General features: G+C 43.1%; 1 protein-coding gene across 1 annotated transcript in view; it reads left to right on the forward strand.

Moving 5' to 3' along the window:
- Window positions 1-10406: 10406 nt before the first annotated feature.
- sema4f (sema domain, immunoglobulin domain (Ig), transmembrane domain (TM) and short cytoplasmic domain, (semaphorin) 4F) overlaps window positions 10407-14064 on the forward strand; it is a 204429-nt gene continuing 200771 nt past the window's right edge. Inside the window, exon 1 of the mRNA XM_080192998.1 lies at window positions 10407-10887. Within this exon, the coding sequence (XP_080049124.1) occupies window positions 10773-10887 (115 nt within the window). The 5' untranslated portion in view covers window positions 10407-10772. The remainder of the gene's footprint in view (window positions 10888-14064) is intronic.

The raw sequence follows: 14064 nt of genomic DNA on the forward strand, positions 1-14064 counted from the left end.
CTGGCCTTCATAGTAAGAAGATTTGAGTACAGGAGCAAGGATGTCTTGCTGCAATTATACAGGGACTTGTTGAGACCACACCTTGAGTGTTGTGTGCAGTTTTGGTCTCGTAGTCTAAGGAAGGACATTCTTGCTAGTGTCAGAGTCCAGCAAAGGTTCACCAGACTGATTCCCAGAATGGCAGAACTGACATATGAAGAAAACCTGGATCAACTGGGCTTGTACTCTTTGGAATTTAGAAAAATGAGAAGGGATGTCATAGAAACATATAAAATCCTGATGGGGCTGGACAGGCTAGATGTGGGAAGAATGTTCCCGATGTTGGGAAAGTACAGAACTAGGGGTAACAGTCTAACAATAAGGGGTAAGCCATTCAGGACTGAGATGAGGAAGAACTTTTTCACTCAGAAAGTTGTGAACCTGTGGAATTCTCTACCACAGAAACCTGTAGGTGCCAATTCATTAGATATGTTCAAGAGGGAGTTGTACGTGTCCCTTGCGGCTAAAGGGAAATGAAGAGAATGTGGGAGTGGGATACTGAAAGTGCATGATCAGCCATGACCATACTGAATAGTGGTACAGGCTCGAAGGGCTGAATGGCTACTCCTCCCCCTACTTTTTTCTATGTAACCCTGATTGATAATTGTTTTTATTTATTAGTGTCATATGTAGGTTTACATTAACACTGCAATGAAGTTGCTTTGAAAAATGCCCTAGTCACTACACTCTGGCGCCTTGGTATACTGAGGGGGAATTTAGCATGGTCAATGCACCTAACCTGCACATCTTTGGACTGTGGGAGGAAACTGGAGCACCTGGAGGAAATCCATGCAGACACAGGGAGAATGTGCAAACTCCACACAGACAGTGACCAAAGCAGGAATCCAACCTGGGTCCCTGGCACTGTGAGGTAGCAGTGCTAACCACTGTGCTACCATACCGCCCCTAAACAGAAGTTCTGCTCATTTCTGGTTTTGCAAGTGAAACCCGCATATCCCAAATTAAATTTGAACCATGGGATTAAAGTCATAGAATGGAAGATGGCCATTCCATCCATCATGCCCATACCAACTATTTTATAAAGTCATCCAATTAGTTCTATTGCCCTGCTTTTTCTTAGTTCTATTGCCCTGCTTTTTCCTATAGTCTTGTGCATGTTTCCTTATTGCAACGTAAGAAATAGGGTTGCCAGTTTTTTCACAGCAAGGCCCCATGAAAAGTAAAGTTATAATGATCAGATCAGATGTTAGGAAGAGGAGCAGACCATTCAGCCCATGATATTGTTTTGGCTGTTTAGCAACACTACAACTGTTCCCTTCCTTAATTTCATCTATTATTGGTTCTGTAATCCTTAATACCTCTGCCTAACACAAATCTATCAATCTCAGTTTTGAAATGATCAATTGAACATAAGAACATAAGAAATAGGAGCAGGAGTAGGCCATCTAGCCCTTCGAGCCTGCCCCGCCATTCAATAAGATCATGGCTGATCTGTCGTGGCTCAGTTCCACATTCCCGCCCTCTCCCCATAACCCTTAATCCCCTCGCTTATCAAAAACCCATCAACCCGCGTCTTAAAAATATTTAGCGAGGCAGCCTCCACCACTTCAACGGGCAGAGAATTCCAGAGATTCACCACCCTTTGAGTGAAGAAGTTCCTCCTCAACTCCGTTCTAAACCGTCCCCCCTTTATCTTGAGGCTGTGCCCCCTAGTCCTACTGTCCTTTCTGAGCGGGAAGAGTCTCTCCATCTCTATCCTATACATCCCATTCATCATCTTATATGTCTCAATGAGATCTCCCCTCATTCTTCTAAACTCTAACGAGTACAAGCCTAGATTATTCAGCCTCTCCTCATAGCTCAACCCCCTCAACTCTGGTATCAGCCTAGTAAACCTCCTCTGCACTCCCTCCAAGGCCAAAATATCCTTGCGTAAGTGCGGCGACCAAAACTGCACACAGTACTCCAGCTGCGGCCTCACTAATGCCCTATACAGCTGCAGCAAGACCTCCCTACTTTTATATTCAATCCCCCTCGCTATGAAGGCCAGCATCCCATTCGCCTTCCTGACCACCTGCTGCACCTGCAGGCTGGGTTTTTGCGACTCATGCACAAGGACCCTCTGCACTGTCGCCTGCTGCAGTTTTTTGCCACGTAAGTAATAGTCCTTCCTACCATTATTCCTACCAAAGTGGACCACCTCGCACTTGCCAACATTAAATTCCATTTGCCATTTCCTAGCCCATTCGCCCAGCCTATCTAGATCCTTCTGCAGACTCTCCACACCCTCCGCGCAATTTGCCTTTCCCCCAATCTTGGTGTCATCAGCAAATTTTGACACCATACACTCGGTCCCCTCCTCCAGATCATCTATATAAATGGTAAATAGCTGAGGCCCCAGCACCGACCCCTGGGGCACTCCACTAGTCACCAACCGCCAATCCGAATAACACCCATTAACCCCCACTCTCTGCCTCCTATTTGACAACCAATCCTCTATCCACGCTAACACCCTACCCCCAACTCCATGCCCCCTTACCTTCTGCAATAACCTCTTGTGAGGTACCTTGTCAAACGCCTTCTGAAAATCAAGAAAGACCACATCCACCAGCTCTCCTCTATCCACCGCCCTAGACACATCCTCATAGAACTCCAATAAATTGGTCAGACACGACTTCCCCTTAACGAAACCATGCCGCGTCTGCTCTATCAAGCAATTCCCCTCAAGATACCTCGCTATTTCCTCCTTGATGACGGATTCAACCTCAATAGCTTTTTGTGGGAGAGAGTTTCTGGTTTCTACCACCCTGCTATGAATAAATTTTCTGATATCACTGCTGAATGGCCTAGTCCCAGTTTTAAACCCTGGTTCTGGCCTCTCAACCCAGAGGAAATAATTTCTGTCTAGCTACCTTATCAACTCCTTTAGTCATCTTACATACCTCAATTAAACCACCCCTTATCATATATTCAAAAGAATAATCCATTTTAATTTGGTTGTAAGATAAATATTATCTAGGACACCAGGAAGAACTTTATTGCTCTTCTTTGAAATAGTATAATGAAATATTTTATATTCACCTGAAAGGCAAGTAGGGCCTTGATTTAATGACTCATGGAAAAGAAGCCACCTCTGATAGTGCAGTCCTGCATTGAAAAGTCAGTCTAGACAACACACTCAAGTCTCTGGTGTCAGAATTGAACCCACAACATTTTGACTCAGAGGTGACTACGAAACATTGTGTCACAACTGACACCTTTGAAGTCTGAGTTACACATTTTATACTTAACTTGAACTGGAAGCAAAATTGGTGCAATTTATTTCAAAGTAATAATTTTGCCTGAATTTTTTGCCTTTGATTTTCTCCACTGTGGGGTCAGCCTTTTGATCTAATCTACTGTTTACTATGTGCTCGCCTTCATCTGGGCAAGGTGCTTGGTATAACATTCCAGCAACACGCCGAATGTTCCCAACTCCCCCTGCTGCTCAACCTGCTGCCCATGTTCTGTTTATAGAATTGTCTCATCTAGTCACAAGGCGTTGATGAAATTAGCTAAGCTTTAATTTCATTGTTACATGTATAAGATTCTGATCAAGGTAATAATTTAAAAATGCTATTAGCTATTATTTATTGGTGATAGGTTTTTAAAAATAAAATTGGAGGTAGTGAAAAATTTTATGAGCAGTTATCAGTCTTAAGATGTTAGAGCTTATCGGATGCAAAGACTGTTTTTTGAAGCATTGCATCATGATTTACTGTTCTACTGGATTCTTTAAGGAGGCAACTTTAAATCAATAGATAAAAGTTACCCAGAGGGTATGAATCATTTGCATTTTCAGAATTCCATTAGAAAAAGATTTTAGTTGCCTCAAGAAAAAAGTTGGTAGATTTAACACAGTGCTTCAAAAACCAGCTTTTACAGCCTATAATTTCTAATATCTTATATTTCCCACTTCCTTTGCCTCATCTTCATGCATCATAGAGTCATAGAGATATATAGCATGGAAACAACCCATCCATGTGACCAGGTTTCCTAAACTGAACTGTCCCATTTGCCTGCATTTGACCCATGTCCCTATACACTTTTCCTATCCATGTACCTGTCCAAATGTCTTTTAAATGTTGTAATTATACTTGCTCCTACCACTTCGTCTGGCAGCTCATTCCATACATGCACCACTCTCTGTGTGAAAAAGTTACCCCTCAGGTCCCTTTTAAATTGTTCCCTTCTCGCCTTAAACCTATGCCCTCTAGTTTTGGACATCCCTAACTTGAGGGAAAAGACCTTGGATATTCATCTTATCTGTGCCCCTCATGATTTTATAAACCCTCACCCTCTTACACTCCAGGGAAGAAAGTCCCAGCTTATCCAGCCTCTCCATACGATTCAAACTTTCCAATCCCAGTAACATCCTTATAAATCTTTTTTGTACCTTTTCTGGTTTAATAACATCCTTCCTGTAGCAGTGTGACCAAATGCAGGAACATGGTCCTACATTCTGGAATCCTCTCTGCTTCACCAATGTTCCTTCATTAAAAGTCTCTTTCAAAGCCACTTCTTTTAGCTTTATGTCACAAAGCTATTATCTTATACAATGTTTTTACTTTTGTTCTTTTATTAGGCGCCTTGACATTCAATGGCATTACCATCGCTGAATCCCCCACAATCAACATCCTAGGTGTTACCATTGACTAGAAACTGAACTGGACGAGCCATATAAATACTGTGGCTACAAGAACAGGTCAAAGTTGGGAATCCTGCACTGAGTACCTCAACTCCTGATTCCCCAAACCGTCTACAAGTCTCATGTCATGAGGTTGAAGGAATGCACTCCACTTGTCTGGATAAATGCAACTCTAGAATCTCAACACCATCCAGACATCCGCTTGATTGCTACCCCTTCCATAAACGTCAATCCCTCCACCACTGACGATCAGTGGCAGCAGTGTGTACCATCCACCTGATGCACTGCAGGAACTCACCAAGGTTCCTTAGACAGCATCTTCCAAATCCACGACCGCTATTATCTAGAAGGCCAAGGGCAGCAGACTTAGGGGAACATTATCATCCGGATGTTCCCCTCCAAGCTATTCACCATCCTGACTTGGAAATATATTACTATTGCTCCACTGTCGTTGGGTCAACATCTTGGAATTCTACTCCTAACAGCACTGTGGGTGTACCTACACCCCAGCGACTGCAGCGGATCAAGCAGGCAGCTCACCAGCACCTTCTCAAGGGCAACTAGATATGGGCAATAAATGCTAGCCTGGCCAGCAAAGCCCACATCCTGTTTAAAAAATTAAAAAACTAAAAGCTAGCACGCAGGTGCAGCAAGCAATTAGGAAGGCAAATGGTTGGCCTTCAGCACAAGAGGAACTGAATACTGGAGTACTGGATACTGAATACTGGATGTCTTGCTGTAGTTGTATAGAGCCTTGGTGAGACTATACCCCACTGGAATATTGTGTACAGGTTTGGCCTCCTTATCTAAGGAAGGATATATTTATCATAAAAGGAGTGAGTGCAACAAAGATTCACCAGACATTCCCAGGAATGACAAGCCAAAAGAGAAAATGCTGGAAAATCTCAGTAGGTCAGACAGCATCTGTCAGGAGAGAAAAGAGCTGACGTTTCGAGTCCAGATGACCCTTTGTCAAAGGGTGATGATTACTCTGTAAAAAGCTCTCTTTCAAAGGCTTTGACGAAGGGTGATCTGGACTCGAAACACCAGCTCTTTTCTCTCTGTACAGATGCTGCCAGACCTGCTAGGATCTTCCAGCATTTTCTCTTTTGGTTTCAGATTCCAGCATCTGCAGTATCTGGTTTTATCCAGGAATGTCAAGATAGTTTTTGTCAATCTTTCCTCATAAAACAAAGCCTGTATTCTCCAGAGTTTCTAAGAATGAGAGACGATCTCAATGAAATTTATAAATTCTTACAGAACGTGACAGGGTAGATGTCAGGGTTGCTGAGTCTAGAACCAGGGGACACAGTCTTAGAATAAGGGGACAGGCCATTTAAGACTGCGACAAGGAGAAATTTCTTCACTTAGAGGGTGGTGAATCTTTGGAATTCTTTTCCTCAGACGGCTGTGGAAGCTCAATCATTGAGCATATTAAAGACAGGAATTGATAGATTTTAATGGATTCAAATGACAACAAGGGGATAGCATAGGAAAATGGTATTGAAGTAAGTGATCAGCCACGATCAAAATGAAGGTGGAGCAGGCTCAATGGGCCAAATGGCCTACTCCTGTTTCTATGCCCTCTGTTCCTAGCCAACTTGTCTGGAAGTTGCTCTGAGGTATAGATAGGGTGGATTCTCGGAAGCTATTTCCCAGGGCTGAAGTGGTCGCTACGAGAGGACACAGGTTTAAGGTGCTGGGGAGCAGGGACAGAGGAGATGTCAGGGGTAAGTTTTTTACGCAGAGGGTGGTGAGTGAGTGGAATCAGCTGCCCTTGGTGGTGGTAGAGGCAAACTATCTGGGGTCTTTTATGAGACTTCTGGATGAGTACATGGGATTAATGGGATTGAGAGTTATAGACAGGCCTGGTAGGTATGGATATGATCGGCGCAACTTGTGGGCCGAAGGGCCTGTTTGTGCTGTAGTGTTCTACGTTCTATGACAATGTCAAGCACTAGGTAGAAAAAGTTCTGGTTGTTCCACAAGGGTCTAATCTTAGATCCAGTCCCATTCTACTATTTATAAATGGTATGAGAGAGAACGTCTGGCAAGATTGTAGACTGAGCTACATTTCTTCCCAGTGAAAAATTCAGTGGGATCTGGATAGATTAAATGCACAAATTAATAGTTAAGCGCATTTGGAAAAAAATCGTCAAATTTCTTTCAGCTATGTAATTTTACAGTTGGTGCAGAGTATTCATGTTCCTCTTGGGAAAAAGAGAGGGACGTAAAGTTTTTTGATTCAAATGATAAATAAAAGTTGCACGTTGGGACTTTACAATTTCTTTATGAAGCCACTGAGTGGCGCTAGCTACTGAAAGCATAAGCAGTAGAGCTGGGAGTATGTTATTGGGGCATTAAAAAGGACTTAACACTTTGGAACACAGGAACAGAAGGAGGCCATTCTGCCCCCTGAGCCTACTTGCCATAATGACTGATCTAAATTTTAACAACAACTATCTGCTTTTGGTTCAGTGTGCCCATTGTCCCTAAGAAAAATTTATTAATCACAACTTTGAAATTTTCATTTGACCTTTAAATGGATTTTTGGGGAGAGTTCCATGAAACACCGAGTCTCTAATTTTGAGGGAGCACTCTTGTTCTGAACTCATTACCCAGAGTAAATTCTTTCTCTCAATCTATCAGCCCTTTAATCATCTTAAACATTTCAGTTTAAGGGGAATTGATAGTCTAGTGGTATTATTGCTAGACTGTGAATCCAGAAACTCAGCTAATGTTCTGAGGACCCGTGTTTGAATCCCACCACAGCACATGGTGGAATTTGAATTAAATTTTTAAAAAAATCTGGAATAAAGAATCTACTGATGATCATGAAACCATTGTTGGAAAAACCCATCTGGTTCACTAATGTCCTTTAGGGAAGGAAATCTGTTGTCTTTACCTGATCTGACCTATATGTGACTCTAGAGCCATTGCGATGTAGTTGGCTCTCAAGTGCCCTCTGAACAAGGGCAATTAGGGAGGGGCAACAAATACTGGCCAGCCAGCAATGCCCATGTCCCATGAATGAATAAAAAAAGTTAAATTACCCCTTAATCTTCTATATTTAAAGGAATTCAAGCCTGGTCTATGCATCCTGACCTTTAACTTTTTTTTTAGCTCTGATATTTAAATTGCTGCAAATTATAAATCTTTGATTTATGCTTTCCTTAAAATGAAAAATCTGGTTTCGGTACCATGGTCCATAAATTGTGGACAGTAGTCAAAAATAAACAATAGAAGGAAACAATGTGAAATAAATCATGTTTTTTTTTTAAAGCTAATTGTTGCAGGAGGAAGGAAATACTGAACTTGGTGAGGAATAGTACAGTTTTTAATGGTGCTGGAAAAAATAAGATAGTACAGGAAAGAACATAAGAACATAAGAACATAAGAAATAGGAGCAGGAGTAGGCCATCTAGCCCTTTGAGCCTGCCCCGCCATTCAATAAGATCATGGCTGATCTGTTGTGGCTCAGTTCCACTTTCCCGCCCTCTCCCCATAACCCTTAATCCCCTCTCTTATCAAGAACCCATCAACCCGCTTCTTAAAAATATTTAGCGAGGCAGCCTCCACCACTTCAACGGGCAGAGAATTCCAGAGATTCACCACCCTTTGAGTGAAGAAGTTCCTCCTCAACTCCGTTCTAAACCGCCTCCCCTTTATCTTGAGGCTGTGCCCCCTAGTCCTACTGTCTTTTTTGAGCGGGAAGAGTCTCTCCACCTCTATCCTATCCATCCCATTCATCATCTTATACGTCTCAATGAGATCTCCCCTCATTCTTCTAAACTCTAACGAGTACAAGCCTAGTTTATTCAGCCTCTCCTCATAGCTCAATCCCCTCAACTCCGGTATCAGCCTAGTAAGCCTCCTCTGCACTCCCTCCAGGGCCAAAATATCCTTGCGCAGGTGCGGCGCCCAAAACTGCACACACTACTCCAGCTGCGGCCTCACCAATGCCCTATACAGCTGCAGCAAGACCTCCCTACTTTTATATTCAATCCCCCTCGCTATGAAGGCCAGCATCCCATTCGCCTTCCTGACCACCTGCTGCACCTGCAGGCTGGGTTTTTGCGACTCATGCACAAGGACCCCGAGGTCCCTCTGCACCGTCGCCTGCTGCAGTTTTTCGCCACGTAAGTAATAGTCCTTCCTACCATTCTTCCTACCAAAGTGGACCACCTCACACTTGCCAACATTAAATTCCATTTGCCATTTCCTGGCCCATTCGCCCAGCCTATCTAGATCCTTCTGCAGACTCTCCACACCCTCCGCACAATTTGCCTTTCCCCCAATCTTGGTGTCATCAGCAAATTTCGACACCCTGCACTCGGTTCCCTCCTCCAGATCATCTATATAAATGGTAAATAGCTGAGGCCCCAGCACCGACCCCTGGGGCACCCCACTAGTCACCAACCGCCAATCCGAATAGCACCCATTGACCCCCACTCTCTGCCTCCTATTTGACAACCAATCCTCTATCCACTACCACATGTAGTGTGGCATTTTATATGTATTTCCTATACATTTTAATATTTTATTTAACACACATCCATGTTACTTTCCTCATGCATTCATGTTGCTTTCTATCTCCCCACTCAGACCTCACTTGCCCTCTATAAAATTGCATGCAGTTTGAGGATGGGTGGAACGAAATTTGGGAAGGCCACACAGGCTAAATTGTATTATTTTCTGTGGCATTGGTAAGGTTGAATGAATGCCAATTAACTATAGAATGTAAGAATAGAATCATTTTGTCCAAGTAGTCTATTTGTTTCTCCAGCTTCCTCATAACTGCATCCATACGTTTCGCCTTAAGTACTGCTTGTGATAGAGAGTTTCATATTCTGATCGGTGTCGGTGCAAAGAGATTTCTTGTGAAACTTCTACACTATAGCAGATTACCGCTCATACTTCATTTTTCTAAAGAGTCCCAGCCTGTTCACTCTTTCTGTTATATGTAACCTCTCAGTTCTACAACTTTGTAATTTTTTTCACATTTCCCAGTGCAATATTTTCTTTACTATAGAATCCCTTCACTGCAGAAGCAGATTCTTCAGCCCATCAAGTTTGCACTGACTCTCTCCATAGAACATCGTACATGGACACTACCCTACAACCCCATGTATTTACTGGAAATACATTATATAGGGTGGCATGGTGGCTCAGTGATTAGCACTGCTGCCTCAAAGCGCCAGGGACCCAGGTTCGATTCCTGGCTTGAGTCACTGTCTGTGTGGAGTCTGCACATTCTTCCTGTGTCTGTGTGGGTTTCCTTTGGTGCTCCGGTTTCCTCCCACACTCTGAAAAATGTGCTGGTTGGGTGCATTGGCCATGCTAAATTCTCCCTCAGTGTACCACAACAAGAGTGTGGCGACTCGGGCATTTTCACAGTAACTTCACTGCAGCGTTAATGTAAGCCTGCCTATGATACTAATAAAATGAATAAGTACAGAAAGGAAGAAACATCCTATTTAATTTCTGGACTTCAAAACAAAAAAGGAACAATTAGTATGGATAGCAGAACCACAAGAGTCAATCTAAGCCCTAGCAAAGTGTTCCTCACTTGAGAAACAAGACCAGATGACTGGTATCCTTGTTATTGGGGAACGGATGCGAGAGGGTGGAGTTTTCTTAGGTACACATAGGCTGTGACTCAAACCCAACCCCTCCTCTGATTCTCGCGTCTTGCGCTACCTGGCGCTGTTGGTCGAGATACAGTAACAAAAAGCGATTGCGTAACGCTTCCGACCTAATCTTTCTCTCACACAGAACAAAAAGAAAGTTTCACCAACTCTGGAGGGTTCCTGGGGTCTCAGCCGCGATCCCAGGGAGTTGGACATGAAAAGTTTTATTTTGTGTGAGAAGGAAAGGAGTGGCTGACTGGTTTTAAACACCTGGGCGCTCTGTGTGTATGTGCTTCTTCTTCATTGTATTGCCCAGCCTGGGTGTTGATTACAACCAGGAAAAGGAGGATCGGGAAAAAGAAAACAGTGGACATTGTTTTTTTCTGCCCCTCTTCTAGTTACTGTACTTTGTTTTATTTTATTCCCCCCCAAAAACAAACAACAACAAGAAGAAGATGAAAGGAGGATCTGCGGTTCTGGCTGCTTACACTGCGATTGTATGCTGCTTTCGTGCCTGCATTTTGGGCTTGGCTCAGGATTCAGTTCCCAGGAAAACCATCTCCCACCAGGGTAGGTGTCAATTTCTGATGTGTTTATTTTCTCTCCCTTGTCTCCAAATTGATTCTTATCTGTTGTTGGCGTGTGCTGCACTGTTAAAGGTACTTTGGGAGGTTTAAAATATCGCTTCGATCATGTGTTGTGTTTACACCATGATCAGTGACATACTTGTTCACCAAGGGAATTAGTTTATATTGGCGCCCTTGGGAGTCCCTGAAACGCTTTGCAGAAAGTGCAGTGGCCAATTTACATAGATTAAAGCTCCCACTGACAACTAATGATTGGATTGAATTTGGTTATGGCTCATGTTGGGGTTCATAACTAATGTTGATTACCAGTAGGAGATTGGTCTGGAATTTGCCTTTCTGGGCTTTGCTTTCTTACTTTAAGTTTATTTAAGGCTTTGCAAGTAGGCTTACACTAACACTGCAGTGAAGTTACTGTGAAATTCCCCTAGTTGCCACCCTCCGGCGCCTGTTTGGGTACACTGAGGGAGAATTTAGTATGGCCAGTGCACCTAGCCACCATGTCTTTCAGACTTTGGGAGGAAACTGGGACGCAGAGGAAACCCTCGCATACATGGGGATAATGTGCAGACTCCACACCAACAGGGAATCAATCCTGGGCCCCTAGCGCTCTGAAGCAGCAGTGCTAACCACTGTGCCACCGTGCATCAAGCTGCGAGTGCCTTTAACTATACAAGCAGAAAGTGCAACTCAGATGGATTTGAAAGCTTAAGTTCTGTTTCTCCCTTCTCAGGTGCTGCCTGAACCGCTGAGTTTATCCAGCACTTTGTTTTTATTTCAGATATCCAGCACCCGCAGAGTATTTTGCTTTTATTTTGATGTTCCTCTGGTTCTCCCCCCAAGGAGCTTGCTGTTATTCTAAAGATAATCTTTAACATTATTAAAAATAATTTTAAAACAACAAAGATTTTTAAAATGTCTTCTAAAGCAAAACAAAAGTGTTTTGCAAAGAGCGCTGGACATCCTAAACAATGACAGGGGCAGGCGGTGGTATAGTGGTATTGTCACTGGATTAGTAATCCAGAGATCCAGGATACAAATCCCACTGTAGCAAATGGTGAAATTTGAATTCATCAAGTATCTGCTGATCGTGAAACGATTGTCGTAAAAACCCAACTGGTTCACTAGTGTCTTTTAGGGAAGGAAATCTGCCATCCTTACCTGGTCTGGCCTATGTGTGACTCCGGATCCCCAGCAATATGGATGAGTCTTAAATGCCCACAGTTATGGACAATAAATGCCCGCATCCCATAAATGAATAAATTTATAGATGTTTACAGCACAAAAGAGGCCATTTGGTTCATCATGTCCATGCTGGTCAACAAAGATCTGATTACACTGATTCCATTTTCAAGCACTAGGCCCTTAGCCCTGGAGTTACAAATGCAAATGAACGTCTAAATACTTTTTAAGTGTTACGAGAGTTTCTGATGCAACCACCTTTTCAGGTAATGAGTTCCAGACTCCCACCACCTCTAAAAGTTTCTCTCAACTCCCTTCTTCGCCTTCTGCATCTTACTTAAACCTATGCACCTTGCTTACTTACCCGTCTACTATTGGAAAAGGGGATTGTAGTACAAGAATAATGATGGGAAGTTTCTACAGCTCTACACAGTTTTAGTGAGCCTGCATCTGGAGTACAGTGTGCTGTTTTGGTCCCTACATTGGAAGTAGTTGTCCTATGTGGAGAGGCTGTGTAAATTGGGCTTGTATTCTTCGGAATTTAGAATGAAACCTACAAAATTCAGAAGGGACTTGATAGGGTGACATTGAAGGATTGGGTTGGGGAATCTAAAACATGGGCAATCACATCCTTTCTAAGTACTTCAGTTGTGGCCTAACCAGCATTTTATAAAATTCCAGCATGACCTCCCTGCCTCTGCACTTTATTTTATTCATTCATGGGACATGGGCATTGCTAGCTGGCCAGCATTTATTGTAAGACGTCTCACAACACTAGGTTAAAATCCAACAGGTTTATTTGATAGCACAAGCCACAAGCTTTCAGAGTGCTGTCTCTTCATCAAGTGAGCGGAAGTTCCAGAACTCCCATTCACTTGATGAAGGAGTAGTGTCCGAAAGCTTGTGGCTTGTGCTACCTAATAAACCTGTTGGACTTTAACCTGGTGTTGTGAGATTCCTAATGTGTTTACCCCAGTCCAACACCGGCATCTCCACATCACAGCATTTATTGCCCATCCCAAGTTGTCTGATGGCAGTTGAGAATCAATCACACAGTGTCATAGAGTGTTAGGTTGATTGGCTATCAAGTGTATTGTATCAAGTATGTATCAAGAGTGTTAGGTTGATTGGCTATGCTAAAATTGCCCCTTAGTGTCCTGGGATCTGTAGGTTAGAGGGATTAGTGGGTAAATGTGTAGGGATATGGGGATAGGGCCTGGGTGGGATTATGGTCGGTGCAGACTCGATGGGCCGAAGGGCCTCTTTCTGCACTGTAGGGTTCCATGTTAAATGTTCTCGAGATTTATAACATGGAAACAGGCCCTTTGGCACAACTTGTCCATGCTGTCCAGCATTTACCACCAAGTTATTCCCCATTGCCCGCGTTTGACCCGTATCTCTCTTTACCTAGTCTCAAGATAAGGGACCAATTATTTTGGACTGGAATGAGGAGGAACTACTTCACTCAAAAAGTTGTGAATCTTTGGAATTCTCTATACCAGTGGGTGTGGATGCTTCATCGTTAAATATGTTTAAGGCTGAGATAGAGAGATGTTTGTTTATTTCAGGGAATGAAGGGATATGGGTGGGGAAAATTATGTTTTAATTTGAAGATCGGTAATGATTGTATTGAGTGGAGGAGCAGGCTCAATGGACCTTGTGGTCTGTTCTCCATTTCAAATAGCGCTTCGCTTTCTTAATCTTCCTGCTGAAATGAGCGACTTTACATTTTCCCACATTATACTCCATCAGCCTGGCGATGAGCTTGGATGTGAATCACCCTTTTGTGGAGTACCTGGTAATTTAACTGGGGCAAGTCCGTAGTACTCTCAGGTAATGTTCTTGGATCAGCCAATTAGCCCCAGAATCTAAGAGAAAAGCAAATTACTATGGATGCTGGAATCTTAAACCAAAAGAGAAAATGCTGGAAAATCTCAGCAGGTCCAGCAGCATTTATAAGGAGAGAAAAGAGCTGATGTTT

The sequence above is a fragment of the Carcharhinus amblyrhynchos genome, chromosome 1, assembly GCF_965287045.1.
Source record: "Carcharhinus amblyrhynchos chromosome 1, sCarAmb.v2.hapA, whole genome shotgun sequence".
Taxonomy (NCBI): Eukaryota; Metazoa; Chordata; class Chondrichthyes; order Carcharhiniformes; family Carcharhinidae; genus Carcharhinus; species Carcharhinus amblyrhynchos.